The sequence below is a fragment of the Oratosquilla oratoria genome, chromosome 41 (genome assembly GCF_046742065.1).
Source record: "Oratosquilla oratoria isolate Oo_2021 chromosome 41, ASM4674206v1, whole genome shotgun sequence".
In the NCBI taxonomy this organism is placed as follows: Eukaryota; Metazoa; Arthropoda; class Malacostraca; order Stomatopoda; family Squillidae; genus Oratosquilla; species Oratosquilla oratoria.
The window spans coordinates 14813262-14831407 of record NC_134817.1 but is presented as its reverse complement, the minus strand read 5'-3'; the positions used below and the strand labels follow the sequence as shown (position 1 = coordinate 14831407).

The window sequence follows — 18146 nt, the reverse complement described above, 5'->3', positions numbered from 1 at the left end:
GGAGTGATTGCACTCATAACATTGTGTAGAGCTAAGACTTCAAATGAAGAAAGCAGAATGGAAGAGCTCAAAGATATTTGGGATGAAGTGTTTAAGAAGTATGGTACGAATCATGAGGATAAATTGTGAGAAATGTCAAAGGTGGAAAGAGTACTGGCAAATGTGTTGATTTAAAGAACAGTTGTTGTTGTTGTTGTTGTCATTCCCTAGACTGTCTGTCCGAGCAGTCCCGTTTCCCCAAGGAATGCCACAGCCAAAACTGGGTTTTCCCACAAATCCTTTATAGAGTGTATGTTGTGTTGTTTGCGTGCATGGTTGTGTATAATGCAGTCTTCCATTATGTGTTGTATGGTATGGGGTGAAGTGTTACATCCTGGGAAGCTGTTCACAATGCAGTCATCCAGCCTCTTCTGGTAGCTTAGAAGTGCTGGGTGGTGGCCGCACCGCAGTCTGGCCAGGTGGACTCTGTCCTTTCGTGGGAGAGAGGATTCAGAAGGGTGGATATCAGGGGATCTGGCATGCAGCAGTGTGTTGTCTTTCAGTGTGTTAACCCCTTCCATACGGTGCTGCATACGTAGGCGGCATGAGGAGCAAGTGGATATGCGAGGCTGCCATATCGGCGTCTTGATTATATTTATTGTAGTTGCCCCTGCGTAATGGCATACTCTCTAAACTGTCTTCATCACATTTTCTATGGTTATCAAAATTCACGGGTGAAAGAGAGAACGATCGATATAAGTGGTATCTATATTTTATGATGCGAGTATTATTACGACACATCGTACGTCTGGCAGCTAATGCTGCCCGCGAGATTTTGGCCCGTACTGAAAAGGTTAATGGAGCGGTGAGTGATATGATTATGAATATGTTTCCGGAGGCTGGTATTTGGTGGTTCTGGAGGAAGAGAAGAGAGTATTTGTGTGTGATACAGGTCTTTGGGTGTTGTTTTAATGTTTCTTGGTGTGTGTGGGTGTTCTGCTATGTAGTGTAGCGGGTGTGATGTGTTTGTGGTGGCTGCAGCAAGTGTTTGTGTTCCTCTCATGTCGAGGTGGTCCTTGACTTTGAGGACTTTTGTTTCATGGTGTAAATGGTCTGTAGGTGTTATGGTTATCAAAATTCACAGGTGAAAGAGAACAAACGATTGAGCACTGACTTTATTTTTCATAATGCAATTATTATGACACATCACCACATGTCGGGCAGCTAATGCTGCCAGACGTGTGATGTGCATACATCTCCACCTATCCCTCTCCCTCTATCTACTCAATTGTCTACCTCTATCTACCGGCCTCTTACACATGTAATTTGATCAAAGAGAAGTTACACTTTTATCCTCTGCAAAATTACCGACCACAGCTACGATTCGTCCAGCCCGCCATCTATGATCACTGGTGGTATGGATCAAACTACACTCTTATGTAATAGATTGCATATAGTTCAATTATTTTGACTATTTTCTTTAAAATGTGTGATTTTCTTGTGATCTGACCAATCGTGCATTTCAGCAAAAACCGTCGGACAGTATTCATAGCTGTGGTCAGCAATTTTGCAGAGGATAAAAACGTAACTTCTCTTTGATCAAATTACATGGAAATCACACATTTTAAAGAAAATAGGTCAAATAATGCAACCATATGCTAATTTTTTAAATACAATCATGCATTTCAGCAAAAACCATTCTTGTTCGAGTTTAGTCGGCTATTAATGAGTCAGACAATATTCATAGCTGTGGTCGGTAAGTTTGCAGAGGATAAAAACGTAACTTTATCAAATTACATGAAAATCACACATTTTAAAGAAAATAGGTCAAATAATGCAATCATATGCTATTTTTTTATATAAAATCGTGCATTTCAGCAAAAACCGTCCTTGTTCGAGTTTGGTCGGCTATGAGTGAGTCGGACGGTATTCATAGCTGTTGTCGGTAATTTTGCAGAGGATAAAACCGTAACTTCTCTTTGATCAAATTGCATGGAAATCACACATTTTAAAGGAAATAGGTCAAGTAATGCAACCATATGCTAATTTTTTATATAAAATCGTGCATTTCAGCAAAAACTGTTTTTGTTCGAGTTTGGTCGACTATGAGCGAGTCGGTTGGCAATTTTGCAGAGGATAAAAACGTAACTTCTCTTTGATCAAATTGCATGGAAATCACACATTTTAAAGAAAATAGGTCAAATAATGCAACCATATGCTAATTTTTTATATAAAATCGTGCATTTCAGCAAAAACTGTTTTTGTTCGAGTTTGGTCGACTATGAGCGAGTCGGTTGGCAATTTTGCAGAGGATAAAAACGTAACTTCTCTTTGATCAAATTGCATGGAAATCACACATTTTAAAGAAAATAGGTCAAATAATGCAACCATATGCTAATTTTTTATATAAAATCGTGCATTTCAGCAAAAACCGTTCTTGTTCGAGTTTGGTCGACTATGAGCGAGTCGGTTGGCAATTTTGCAGAGGATAAAAACGTAACTTCTCTTTGATCAAATTGCATGGAAATCACACATTTTAAAGAAAATAGGTCAAATAATGCAACCATATGCTAATTTTTTATATAAAATCGTGCATTTCAGCAAAAACCGTTCTTGTTCGAGTTTGGTCGACTATGAGCGAGTCGGTTGGCAATTTTGTAGAGGATAAAAACGTAACTTCTCTTTTATCAAATTACATGAAACCACACATTTTAAAGAAAATAGGTCAAATAATGCAACCACATGCTAATTTTTTATATAAAATTGTGCATTTCAGCAAAAACCCGACGGTATTCATAGCTGTTGTCGGTAATTTTGCAGAGGATAAAAGCGTAACTTCTCTTTGATCAAATTACATGGAAATCACACATTTTAAAGAAAATAGGTCAAATAATGCAACCATATGCTATTTTTTTTATATAAAATTGTGCATTTGAGCAAAAACCATCATTGTTTTGTTGAGGTCGGCAATTAGGGAGTCGAACGGTATGTGGTTGGTAATTCTGTGGAGGATAAAATCGTAACTTCTCTTTGATCAAATTACATGGAAATCACACATTTTAAAGAAAATAGGTCAAATAATGCAACCATATGTTAATTTTTTAAATAAAATTGTGCATTTCAGCAAAAACAGTCCTCAACACTCCTCATCAGTCATTCTCGCTAACCATTCGTACATCCTTGTCGAACACTGTATGTGTGGGGGAGGGATATTGATGGGATGTGCAGACAAATGATAATGATTATTTTCTCTGTCTGCCCCAAGATCACTGCATGCTGGTACCTGCTGGTCCCTGACAGATCAGGTATGTATAATATAAAGTTTTGATATCAAAACAGAGATCTGATATGACAACAGAAACAAACACATGGAAATGAGAAGACAAAGAGACTGATAGTGGGAACCTATTGTGTAACCCAATATTGATTCTGATGGGCAGCTCCTAGCCTGAAATGTAGTAGAATTTTAACTTTATTTTCTTTATACAGTTTCTGATATACGAACTGCTAGTAATGATACCTGGTAACGGAAGAGCATCTGTTTCAACATACGATTCGCTGCCACTACAGGCACTTGCCGGCCAATATTTAGACGGTGCAGCTCTAATTTACTGGCCATCTGCTGGGTTGTCATTTCAAGGTCAGCAGCTGTTCCTAAAATATAATACCAGTCATATTAGCCTAAGAATCATATCCTGTAAGAACATAACCTGAAAATAAACATATAAATGAATGAAAAAAATAATAATAACTACAATAATAATAACATAGTTGACAATTTGATTTCTAAAAATAGAACACAAACACAAAGCAATATCTGAACACAACAAAAGTATCTATTTTCATACCTGCCCCTGCACAGTACATATTGGGCTGTAAATAATGGATTTTGTTGCAATTCTTGTCAGCCACAATATCGCCTTCTGTTGCTCTTGTATCTGCCCCCAAGACCACACCATCTTTAAAGATGATCCCAGCAATGGTTGTGCCAGTCTTCCTACTAACAGGGGCTGTAAACCCCTTTGCCACTAACTTTTCATTTCTGGAAAAAAAAAATAACAACAACAATAATAATTTAGCAACATAATGACAAATTATCAAACTTGACAAAAACATCTGAGGAACTTTGAACCTTTACTTGTATCTCCACAGACCTATCACTATGCACACCTGACCTTCTCCATTACTTTGAATTGTCTATCACCAGACCTACATCTATGACCACTTCACCTCTCTCTTTATAAGCCTCACAAATCATAAGTTCCTCTCCACCCCCAGAACACTAATAGGGTCCCTTTTCAACATAAACTGTAAAATTTTCTATAGGTTGCATTGATGGATAAAGAAAGGTGGAGTTGTTGTTGCTGTTGTTCCCTAGACTGTCTGAGCAGTTCCGTCTCCCCAAGGAATGCCATAACCAGAACAGGGTTTTCCCACAAATCCTTTATAGTGTGTATGTTGTGTTGTTTGCATGCATGATTATGTATAATGCAGTCTTCCAATATCTGTTGAATAGTATGGAGTGAAGTGTTACATCATGGGCAGCTGTCCACAATGTGGTCATCCAGTCTCTTCTGGTAGCTTAGAAGGGCTGGGTGGTGGCCACACCGCAGTCTGGCCAGGTGGACTCTGTCCTTTCGGGGGAGCGAGGATTCAGAGGGATGGATATCTGGGGGTCTGGCATGCAGCAATGTGTTGTCTTTTAGTGTGTTAATGGAGCAGTGAGTGATATGCTTATGAATATGTTTCCAGAGGCTGGTATTTGGTGGTTTTGGAGGAAGGGAAGAGAGTATTTGTGTATGATATAGGTATTTTGGTGTTTTTTTTATGTTTCTTGGCTCTACACAAGTGGCACCTATCCCCAGGAGGGGCTTCAGTCACCTGGACAAGTACGGTACTGCAGTCGGGTGGAGTTACATAGGATTACAAAGGTGGAGCAAGCCAACATGAGACCTTTTGGTCTATATCAAGATCGGATGCAAAATATATATATACACTCATGCCTCGATTTAACGGACTAAAAGGGGAAACACCGGTCCGATATACCCGATTGTCCGAAGTTTCCGATACTACTGTATTTCAACGATTACGTTACGAAAAAATGAGGAATGAATACAGTACGGTACACTATCCAATCTGTTAGTGTAAATACCTGGGATCTGGCCCAAAATTTTTACCCCAAGAGTACAAAGTCCAAAATTTTCATCAACCGAATACTTCAGCGAATATTGGGTAAGTTGTTCCTTTTGTTTACGAATATCAGAAACAGTTTGTTTCTTTACTCCATATCCTCTTCCATACGTTGCCGCCTACGTAGGCGGCATGAGGAGCAAGTGGATACGCGAGGCTGCCATATCGGCGTCTTGATTATATTTATTGTAGTTGCCCCTGCATAATTACATACTCTCTAAACTGTCTTCATCACATTTTCTATGGTTATCAAAATTCACGGGTGAAAGAGAACGATCGATATAAGCGGTGACTATTTTTTATGATGCGAGTATTATGACACAACATCGTACATCTGGCAGCTAATGCTGCCCGCGAGATTATGGTCCAGAGTGAAGTGGATATTCATCACACACCTGCTTCACCGACACTCCACTTTCCAACTTTTTAATCAACTCAAGCTTCTGTGATACTGTTAAATTGACTATTTTCCTCTTTTCTACAGGATGTACAGGTGCCATGGTTAAAGAAACTGTTGAATTATTTCACAAACAACACACAAAACAGAGCCAAAAAGGTCGAAAAACACGGACCAAACAGCTCCACGTGTTCCAGCACAGTTGTAAACAAAGCAACCATAGGTCATCTGGCGGTCAACTGTGGAAACATCGACCACGTCCGGTCACTCCGGACGATCCGGAAGCTACAAATTTTGTCCGTTGCATCCGAAATCCGTTAAATCGAGGTATGAGTGTGTATATATATAAATATATATATATATAAATATATATATATATAATAATGATAAATACATTAATGAATAAATAAAAAATATAACTAAGTAAATAATAATAAAATAAATGCATAGGTATAGTTAAATAATAAACAAAGGTAAATAGTAAATTATAATAAATTCACATAACTAATAATAAATGAGAATCAAGCAAATATAATAAACAGACAAATGATAATAAAACAAATATAAAATAAATGACAGTCATTACAGCAGGAGACCTTTTGATCCTTATCAAGGTCGGATACGAAAAAAAGTTATAATAATTATAAATAAATGAATAAAAACTATAATGAAATAATAATAAATAAAATAAATGCATACCGTATATTTCCTCGTATAAGACGACCCTAAAATCCAAAAATTCACCCCTTAAAATTGGGGGTTGTCTTATACTACCATTATAAAAATCAGACCTTGAATTCTACTTGAGATGACTTGGTAGGCTAGCCTGCCGATAACCACCGATACACAGGAAATGATTCACATTATGATAAGAACTGGTAATAAAGGTAATTAAACCATATTTACCTTATATATTATTGGCATATCTTTATAGTAAATGGCAATTGTTAATAAATTCGAGGAATAATTCTATATTAATGAAATTACGGTACTTTTAAATAATCTATGTAAACACATTTAACACAGCTGAAAAAAAATGTAAACATCGAGCACTGGTTGCGTTCATAGTAACCTTTTTCTTTCGCTAACTTTTCAGTAATTTTTAAGACTGAAAATAAAAAAAATTGATTACAGTACATAAAACTTTTATTTATCAATAAAAAAAATATATTACAGTAGTTGAACCAGGAACGTAAACAAATAATTTTTGTTAGTTGATGTGTTTTCAGAAAATCATGATACATGATTTGCTTTGTTATTTCATTTATTTTTAATTTATAAGGATACAGTAAGTAATGTATCTGGTATAAGGATACAGTTAAGTAATGAGAAAGAAAAGAGAAAAAGCGGTAAAAACAGCTGATAAACGTAATCAAAACAATTCTTTTTGTACGGTAGGTTTGATACACTGATGCTTTTGTAATTTAGCAGTCATCTTATACTACTGATATGAGATAAATTCATAAAAATTTGCTCTAATTTTATACCTCGTCTTATACAAAGGTCGTCTTATACACGGAAATATACGGTAGGTATAATTAAATAATAAAAAAGGTAAAGGTGGGACTTCGTCAGGGATGTGTTATGTCACCCTGGCTGTTCAATCTTTACATGGATGGGGTGGTGCGAGAGGTGAATGCAAGGGCAGTGGGTCAGGGGTTGGAGATGATTAAAGAAAATGGAGAAAAGTGGGAGGTGAGCCAGCTGTTGTTTGCTGACAACACTGCGCTTGTAACAGGATCAGAGGAGGGATTGAGGAAGTCAGTGACAGAGTTTGAGGAGGTGTGTGAAAGAAGGAAGCTGAAGATAAATGTGAGTAAAAGTAAGGTGATGAGATGTACAAGGGGAGAGAGTGACAGCAGGCTGGAGGTGAACATTAAGGGTGAAAGACTGGAGGAAGTGGATAGTTATAGATACTTGGGTGCAAATGTGGCAGGAAAGGGAGGAGTGGGGGTGGAGGTAGAATGTAGATTGAGAGAAGCGAGTAAATGCCTTGGTGGATTGAAAAGTGTAATGAGAAATAGACATCTGGGAATGGATGCTAAGAGGAGACTGTATGAAGGAGTGATTGTGCCAACAGCATTGTACGGGGCAGAAACATGGAACACGAGAGGAAGAGAGGAGTTTGAATGTGTTTGAGATGAAATGAGAAGTATGATAGGGGTTACTAGGCTAGATAGAGTGAGAAATGAGGTGAAGAGGCTAGATAGGGTAAGAAATGAGGAGGTGAAGAGGAGAACAGGGGTGGAAAGGGAACTGGGAGATAGGGTTGATGAAAGAGAATTAGGATGGTTTGGACACATGGAAAGAATGAGTGAAGAAAGGTTAGTAAAAAAAAAAGTGTGGAAGGCAGAGGTGGAAGGAGTGAATATGAGGGGGTGTCCTAGGATGAGATATGGATGGGGTGAAAGGGGCATTACAAAAGAGAAATGTCTGTGGAGGAAAGACGGGAGAGGACAGAAGATAGGGGTGAATGGAGAGGGGTTGTGTATAGATGATGCTGTGATGCATGAGGGGGAGTGGGTGGGGGATGGGAGGTGAGGAAGTATGTATGAGAAAAAATTTGACGCAGCCCAAAGGGATTTCTCCCTGTCTTCTCCTTTTCTGCATGAGGGGACAGAGAGGGGGGGGGTCGCCAAATTTATGAAGCGGCCTTGCTGTGGATGTGCTGCGTCTTGCGACACTGCTCCTGACCCAGGGCAGTGGACAGGATGCAGGGATGACCTGTCATCCAGGAGGCCCCAAGATGACAGGGGAGTAGGGGAGTAGAATATATAGGAAATGGAATGGGTGGGAGTGGTTTATATGCCTTTCTCTTTTTGGCTACCCCCCCGTGTAGGGGGAAAAGCCTTTGGTATATGTATGAAAATAGTAAATAATAAATTCACATATAACTAATAATAAATGAGAATCAAACAAATAATAAACAGACAAATGATAACAAAACAAATAAACAGCATCTTAGGTTGGTTGGTTGGTTGGTTTATGAAGTTTTTGGCTGGTATGCCAAGCGCCAGAGCCTGGGGCCATTCAGCGCATAAATATCTACCTATTCTTTAAAATATTTACTTGTTCCAATTCATCCACTCAATTTCTGTAAAAATTTAAATATGGTAGAACAAATCTATTTCCTTTAAAAACATTTTATCCAATCTATGGGAGTATCCTCTCCTAAAACTTTAGTAATGGTAAGCCCTTTTAGAAGAATGTTTCTTCTAGCAGAGCTGAATTGTGGGCATTCCTTTAAAATGTGTTTTAAAGTGAAGTTCTTTCGACAAGTGGGGCAGAGGAGCCTGTCTCTCTGCTCCAGTCATCAACAGGTACTTGTGGGTTAAAAAGATGTGCCCGATTCTAAGGTGAGTCATGACGATACCAGTCCTCCTGTCACCCTGGAGATGACTCCAAGGGACAGAAGGTTTGATGGATTTGAGCTTTAAATTGTTGTTTCCATTATTCCATTGAAGTTGCCACTGTTCTCTGGTGTAACTTCTAATGAGATTTTTAAAATCCATTTTGGGGATTCTGAGTTGGGAGATATGAGCCAGCCCAGCTGCTTCTTTAGCTGCAGTACTGGCTAAATCGTTTCCTTTTATTCCCACGTGGGAAGGAACCCAGCAGAAGTTCACGGTTATTTTCTTTCTGTTACTAAGGAGGACCAGCCTATCTTGTATTTGTCTGATAATGGGGTTGACTAGTAATATTATTTTATTGATATTAAAATGCTCTTACAGTCTGTATATATGACAAATCTTGTCAGATGCATTGTTAAAAATATAAATTAAAGCATTAAGAACTGCCAGCAGTTCTGCAGTAAAAATAGAAATGTTAGAATGAGCTCTCTTTTTTATAATAGATTGAGGGGTAATCACTGAGAAACCCATTCTGCAGTTTTTGATCCATCAGTGTATAGACTAGTTGCATCTATGTGGGTCCTGCTGTGTTCAAGGAATTTACTTCTTAGTTTGGACTCTGGGCAGCTATTTTTTTACACCAGAAAGTGCAAATGTTGATTTTGGGTCTACAACAGGGAGGGTATTTAGCTGGTAAACTTTCTTCGATCTGTAGAGGGGTCAGGTCTATGTTCTTGGCACTATTTTCCAGTCTAACGTCCAGCGGTTTGGAGAGCTTAGGTCAAGTTGGAGCTCTGTCTTTGGGTGTTCTAACAAACTTGTAGTTGGGGTTGTTTTTGGATGACAGTACTCTTGTTAGGTATCTCAATCCTAGTTCCTGACTTCTAATTGGAAGAGGAATGCCAGCTTCAACATTTACGCTGTCTATGGGTGACGTTCTATATGCACCTCTGCAGATGCGTATAGCCATGTTTTCGATTATATCTAGTTTTTCTAAGGTGGTTTTACAGGTGGCCCCATAGATATAGCATCCACAATCTATTTTGCTTAGGCACAAAGCTTGGTATATTCGTAACAGAGTTGTTCTGTCAGCTCCCCAGTTGAAACGTGAAACTACTTTTAAGATGTTGAAGCATTGTTTCATGTTATGTATTATTTCATTAATGTGTGTATTAAAGTTTAGTTTTTTGTCAAGGCTTAGTACCAGGTACTTGATCTTATCCTCGTATGGAAGAATAGTCTTCCAGCATTAGGGTTGGGATTTCTTCTCTTATCTTTCTTCGGCAGAAGCGGACTGCTTTAGTTTCCTCCGGGGAGAATTTAAAGCCTCTTTTTTCCGCCCATGCAGTGGTAGAGTTAATGGCAGTCTGTATCTTCTGGCTTGCCTCCAGTGCTGATGGTCTGCTACAGATTAGAACAATGTTGTCTGCATATGCCAAGCTATGCACTTCAATCAGTACTTGTTCTAGTAGTCCATTGACGGCTATGTTGAACAGTGTTGGGATGAGGACACTTCCTTGGGGTATGCCTTCCTCCTGGGTGTAAGGCGAAGAGAGAGATGAACCTACTCTTACTTTTAGGATACGATCAGTAAGAAAATCTTTAATTGCAAAGAACATATTTCCTCCTACACCCCATTTGGCAAGTTGTTTTAGGATGCCACCATGCCAGGTGGTGTCATAAGCCTTTTCTACATTGAAAAAGACTCCTATGGTTTGGCTGTGTGGCGAAAGCATTCTGAATTTCTTGGGTAAGAAATATCAGAGGGTCCATAGTGCTTCTGTTTTTTCTGAAGCCAAACTGTCTGTTTGAGAGGAGATTTTTCGACTAAAATCCAGACAAGATGCGTGTTGACCATTTGTTCATATATTTTGCATACACAATTGGTTAGAGCAATGGGTCTATTACCCTTGAGGAAGACTGGGGGTTTTTCCTGGTTTTGGTATGGTTATAACGATCGAGGTCTTTCACGACTTTGGTGAAGATCCTGTAGTCCAAAATTTGTTCAGTATATTTAGGTAAAATTCTTTGGTGCATGTAGGAAGATGTGAAATCATTGAGTAAATTATATTATCTTCACCAGGTGAAGTTGGAGATGATAGAGGTATTGCATATTCTAGTTCTGTTAGTGTAAAGGGAAGATTATATGCCTCCATGTTTTTACTTTTTGGAGGGACAACTATTGTACTTTCTCGAATATTTCTGAAGAAGGGAGTGTAGTGGAGAGCACTTGAAATGTTTGTGAAGTATCGTCCAAACGTTTCCACTATCTCAAGGTCAGAAATTATTTCATTGTTAACCTTAAGGATGGGTAATGGAGATGGTACAAATTTTCTCATCAGTTTTCAGATTCTATTCAATACTAAGCTTACGGGAGAGTCTTGTTTCAATTTACTTATGTATCTGATAAACGATTCTCTCCTTGCTTTTTTGAATGTTTTCATTTGTTTGGCCAGTGCTCTTTTATAAATGATCAGGTTAACTGCTATAGGTTGTCTGCTGTACTTTTTGTAGCAAATTCTAGTGATTGTTCTGCTAAGACACAGGCGTCTGTCCACCATCGAACTAGAGCGCGTCTAGGATTTCCTTGAGTTTTTGGTATAGACTTCATGGCGCCATTTATCATAATTCTCTCGAGGTGTTTGTAGGCAACATAGGCATTTGGAAAATCATTATTTTGGTCAATTTTTGTGTAATCTTGATAGGTTTTCCAATCTCCCTCTTCAACTTTCCATTTTGGTAAACATGGGGATGGAATATTTCTATTTAATTTCATATGGATAGGGAAGTGATCACTTCCGTATAAATTTTCGTCCACAGACCATTGGTATTCTGGTCTCAATGAAGAGGAGCAGATAGTGAGGTCAATGGCAGATTTAGAATTGTGGGTGAGATCGTATCTGGTTGGGGAACCTTCATTTAGTAGTACAATGTTGTTATTGTCTAGTAGGTCTTCTACTATATTGCCCCAACGATTACATGTTCTTCCTCTCCACAGCCTGTGTCTGGCATTAAAATGAATGGTTGGGGTAGCTGGTCTATCAGGTTCTGTAGGTCTTCCAGAATTAGTTGTAGGGGATTGCCTGAATCATCTTTCAATCTGTTTTCTAGTGCAGGCTCTAGATATAATGAGCATAGAGTGGTAAAAATCTGGATTGCACATGCTTGTAAAACTGAATTTAGGTGGAACAGAAGAGAAAGAGGTGATTTGTTGACCATTTACAGAATTATGAAAGGGATGGAATTCTCGATAGAGACGACTTATTAAAATGGGACAGAAGAGAAACAAGAGGAGACCTGAAAAAGAATAGCTTCCCACATAGAGTGATTGACATCTGGAACAAACTAAACAGAGAAACAGTGAGTGCCAAAACTACACACGATTTTAAGAATAAACTGGATGCGGAGAAATACGAAAACCGGTCACTAAGAGCATAGCTCTCGTCCCGTAAAATACAACTAGGTAAGTACACATAGGCTACAAGTTGGTACTCTGACGTTGCCAATCTCCCAAGGGAAGGGTCATTGTTCCAAGTGACCTAACTCACTGACTTTTCCTGGCAATGCCCTTTCAGCGACATTAGACGCTGGCATCTCAGGTCAAGCCCTCTACTTTGAACAGTGGCCTCACTGCATCTCTGGTCAAGCCAGCTGTACGGACAAGGATCTCCCAGTGCCTCTCTGCGTTGGACCAAACCTTTCTCCCTTTAAACAATATGGCAACAGCCTACTATACCATGTTTTGGCAACTGTATATAATGTATTTATGAAAGTAGCAGTTGTCGAAAAAATTGACGAGTTAAACACCATATGAGGATGGAGCCTGTATTTGTACAACGTTTTGCTTATTACAGCTTTTTCAAGTACTTGAAAAAGCTGCAATAAGCGAAAAATCGTACAAATAAAGGCTTCACCCTCATATGGTGTTTAACTCGTCGTGTATATAATGTACAATAAAATGTTTCTGGCAGCCCTCCAAAGGTTGAATGGCCTTGTATATTTATGCAGAACAAAGTCTGACCTTTTCTATTCATAGTACATATAAATGATATAGACCATGGACTAAAATCTATTGTTTCAAAATTTGCTGATGATACAAAACTGTGCAGAATAGCAAATGATCACTTAAACCAATTAGATATTCAAGAAGATTTAGATGAATTATAGCAATAGGGGCTAATGAAATTTAACACAAGTAAATGCAAGGTGCACATAGGTAAAAATAAGTATGATTATAAGTTATTTGGAAATTCATTAACAAAAGTGGATAGTGAAAGGGATCTCAGCATAATTATCAGTAATGATCTCAAATCATCTAAGCAGTGTATTTCAGCCTCTGAGAAAGCAAATAAGATTCTAGGACTGATTGTGTGATCTTTTGACTTCAAAAGTCCATCACTCATTAACAAGCTATATAAATCGTTAGTTTGTCCACATTTGGAATACGCTGTTTCTGTATGGTCACCAAATCTCATTAGACATTGACAGATGGGAAAAAGTACAACAGCGAGCCATAAAACTGATTCCAAATATAAAATTGCACGAAAATCGACTAAAACATATGAATATGTTTTCCTTAAAAAAGCGTAGCCTCAGAGATGACTTAATACAGGTCTTAAAGATTCTAAAGGGAATTGATAACATCAAAAGTGACAAAATGTTCACATTGAATGAGAATCAGACAAGAAACAATGGTCTCAAACTGTCAGGGAATAGATTTAATTTGGAAGTGGGTAGAAACAACTTCATCAACTGTGTAGTTAATGGAATAAATTTCCTGCAGAGGCAGTGCAATGTAGTTCAGCTTGAAGCTTTAAGAATCATTTAGATAATCACCTAAGCAAGATGCCCCCCCAGGGCCCAGTACTTTGAAACTTTGACATAGTGGTGGGGCTTGTGTGTTGCGAGGAAGGACTGAGCTGTGCCAGCCAGGTCCAACCATGCTGGAGAGGTCAATCCTGAGCTTCCAGACTAAAACTGTGCCAAACAGACGGATATAAATTGGCAACCCCGGCCTGATCTTGATTATGAACTGGACTATTCCCTGGATTCGACGCCCTCACCCCATGACAGTTGTCAGAGAGTGAGATATCAGGGGTAACGAATAGATAGGGGACCCCCCACCCTCATTACTCAGTGAACTCCCCTATCCCTTTCCTTCTTAATCGCTACCCTACTCTCCTTTTCTCAACTTTTTCTTTTATTACTCGAGAGGTTCTGACAGTTAAAGGTTTCCCTGAAACCCCACCAGAAACCAGCTGGGTGATGGGGTATACTGCGAGGTCCCTACTCATTGTGAGGGGCAAAACCCCATATGCTGGTGGAGGAGGGGCAGAGGGGCTACCTTTGACTGCCGACTCTCTATCCATCTTCCAGTGCACACAGGGAGTAGCAACGCTGGCTCCATACTCTATGGAACAAAACTACAGGACAAATCCGGTTGTGAAAGCTTATACTTGTGACTGAGACCCCGTTTCTAATTAGTCGTATTCTGGATCCTTTTGACTCTGCAGACACTACTTCTTTCATTGCTTGAGGCATCAAGCAACTGCAGTATCTTCTTCTATGTACATTAACTCAAAAATTTCTAATATATGGTGATGCCCAAGAGATATAAACTTGACAATGGCGACTCCTTTACCTGCAATTACAGCAGACCCTAAACTCTTACCTCCTCCCATTCATCCTGATCCTCCCCCTAATCACCCTTCCAAAGTACTAACGAACACTCCCACAAATTTGACCCTTTCAAATAAACTCTCCTCTGACCCAGTTGATGACCCACGCAAGGCAAAGGAAAATCTTGATAACAAAGACCCTGGACCAAATATGGATAAAGATTCAAATGAAAAGGTCTGTGGTAATTGCTCCCAAAATGAACATGGCGACTGCGACCAACGAGAACTACGTATAAATTGTAAAGAAGACCACAACACTAAAAACAGAAATTGCTCTACATATAAAAAAGATCAGGAAGCTGTCCTGAAAGCTTCCATAGAAAAAAACAAGCATAGGACATGCAAAGAGGCTGTTACTAAAAACAACCTACAGTGAAGTTCTTCAAACAAACAAACCCAACACCATTGTAACATCCTCGTCAAACAAGGATAAAAACTACAGACCTTCAGATAAAACCTTTAAACCCCCCCCCCTCTTTGGGGGGTCACCGGACTTCCTCGAGGACCCACCGAGCTTCCTCAGAGACCCTCCAAGCTTCCTCAGAAGCCCTCCGAACTCCCGTGGAGGACCCCCAGGCTTCCTTGGAGGCCCCCCAGACTTCCCCAGAAGCCCCTCTGGCTTCTGCGATGGCACATGAAACTTCCTCAGAGCCCCCTAGGGCCCCCGTGGGGACACGCCAGACTCCTTCCAAAACTACCAAGACTCCTACAGAAGACACACAGACATCGACAGTGACACTCCAAACTTCGCCAGGGACACCCCAGGCTTCCTCGAGTGCCCCCGGATTCCGTCTGCCTCTGAGAACCACAAAACAGACTCTTCCCCAGACTATGGGACCTTAACCAAGAAAAGTCACAACCTTGTACAACCAAAAGTACAAAACTCAAAGTCCGAGGAGATGCAAAACTCCTATAAGAAAAATCCTCGAACTCTCTCCCCGACCCAAGTAACATTTTCTTTAACCATCTCCAATCCCTGACCCACCACCTTTGCATTTACCTCTCACACCACCCCATCCATGTATAAGTTGAATAGCCAGGGCGACATAAAACATCCCTGATGAAGTCCCACCTTTACCTCGAACCACTCACTCTCCATTTATAATCCTGATCATAACTTCTGCCATTTCTGTGTCATCAATTTCTGTGCATGCATGCATGTGCACACTTGGCATCGCAGGGTGATGACACATGCTGAATATAGAGATGATGATGATACCAGTGAAGATGATAACATGGCTTGGTTTACTATCTATCACTGACCCCAGTGATATTGGTGCTACGAAGATATAAAAGAAAACAAAACAAGGCAAGCAAGGCCTGTTACAGGACCTTGGCATGAAGATACATACACAAAATTGTGTAATAATGGTGGTAATGGAATAACATTCATGAATAAAAGGAAATAGGTTTAATGGTATGAACATGTGGAAAATACATTGTTCCCATTCATCTAGGTAAGAATGTACATTCTATGAGTTTGTTGCTTGATTTCTAAGATTATTGTGGGGAAGGGGAACTGGAGGTTTTGGTTGAGAGGATTGTTGATGGTCCTCTATTGCAGGAATAGTGTGATTCTGAGAAGGGACAATCTATGTCGAGGCCATGAGGAACTCTTTTGATACAATCTTTATGCAAGACAGTCTCTGTAAGATCGTGCAAACCGAGTGCTTTAACTTTGTTTATTGACTTATGTCCAATAATACAATAGAGTCCAGAGAATTTAGGGGAGAGCTTCCAGGTGGGGGTATGGTTAAGGGGATCGCCCATTAGAAAATCAAACTTTTTTTGTTTGGGGTGAAAGTGGCTGAGATTTTTTCCTAGAAACTGTCTTGTCTCAGAGAAGATACCACCAAGTCATTTATGCTTATACTTTTTTTATTGTGATTTTTTTTTTTTTTTTTTTTTTTTTTTTTGAGGGGTAATTTTTGAAAATTTTTAAATTGATTCTGAGGATAGACCTTTGACTGGATATTGATTATTTTTTGTCTTTATAATGGGCTAAGATAGATGAAACGGAGGCAAAATTATGATGTTCTGATCAGTCTTACGAGGAAAAAAAATCCAAATTAAGTTGATGAAAAAAAAAAAAAAAAAAAAAAAAAAAAAAAAGTATATATGAAAAAATCCTACTAGTCCTTGACAGGACATAAATCTGCCTCCATAAATGTTCTCCCAATTATGCTGAATCCGAAAAGGATTTGCAGTTGAAAATCAGTGAAGGCGTTTTGGATATGAATCAAGTTAAATGTGCAAAAATCAAGTTTTTCAGGAATGAGCGTCATAGTTTTATGTTCATGGCTACTGGTCCCATTCATTATTTAGGATGTTATGGTGTTGAAAGGGTATCATAGGCAACACCCTACTCTTTATTGCCAGCTTTGATTAATTACAGGTTTATATGATGAATCCAGTTAGTATCCACCAGGGTTATATTGCTCAGGTTCCAAGCGTGCACTTTTCCTTTTCTTGGCGCGATGCATCTTTGGCGACAGACAATCTTTATCTGCCATCCTAAGCTGTTTTATGGCAGCACTGGTTGTTGTCCCTCTTGCTGATGCATATATGCAAGTTCATAACCAAAGATGTGGTTCAGAACTGCAACTTGAGCACAGAATTGAACTAGAAAATAGTACATCTCACTTACTTGAAAGACAAGCTATGAATAAGTCATGTTCACATACTGTACGACAGTACGCTAAGCAGTCAGGTCCCTGTTGCCATATCGTATGCTATTATTTATCATACAAAAGCATAAATATTGTGCAAAATACGCAGCTTCTTTTGTCATCAAATATATGTAACCACAGAAAACGTGATATGCAGTATGCAGCGCACACGACCCAGCCACTCGGGGGGGTGGGGTTACTGTATTTAAATTTTTTTAGATAGTAAAAATCAAGATACAACATCCATACTGGGTCACAAGATAGCTAATGAGCAACACATTTAGAGGAAATATTTTCAGAATTTCATTTTTTTTGTGATTTTCTGATGGATGATTCATACTGTACGTTATGCAGTCAGGTCTTTGTTGCCATATCTTATCCTATTATCTATCATACAAAAGAATAAATATTGTGCAAAATACACAGCTTCTTTTGTTAGGAAATATATGTAACAACAGAAAACGTGATATGCAGTATGCAGCGCACACGACCCAGCCACAGTAGGGTGGGGGGTACTGTATTATATTTTTTTTAGATAGTAAAAGATACAACATCCATACTCGGCCACGAGATAGCTAATGAGCAACACTTTTAGAGGAAATATTTTCAGAATTTTGTACTTTTTATTATTTTTTCATGATTTTCTGATGGACGATCCCCTTAACCACTTCACTCCGGGCCAAAATCTCGCGGGCAGCATTAGCTGCCAGAAGTACGATGTTGCGTCATAATACTCGCATCATAAAAAATAGTCACCGCTTATATCGATCGTTCTCTCTTTCACCCGTGAATTTTGATAACCATAGAAAATGTGATGAAGCCAGTTTAGAGTATGTCAGTTATGCAGGGACAACTACAATAAATATAATCAAGACGCCGATAT

The 18146-nt window shown here is 39.0% G+C and overlaps 1 protein-coding gene across 1 annotated transcript in view; it reads right to left on the bottom strand.

Moving 5' to 3' along the window:
- Positions 1-18146, bottom strand: part of Prosbeta2 (Proteasome beta2 subunit) — a 28501-nt gene that overhangs the window by 9110 nt on the left and 1245 nt on the right. Inside the window, exons 2-3 of the mRNA XM_076178092.1 lie at positions 3828-4021; positions 3500-3633 (exon numbers count right to left, since the gene is read on the bottom strand). Coding sequence (XP_076034207.1) covers positions 3500-3633; positions 3828-4021 — 328 coding nt within the window. The remainder of the gene's footprint in view (positions 1-3499; positions 3634-3827; positions 4022-18146) is intronic.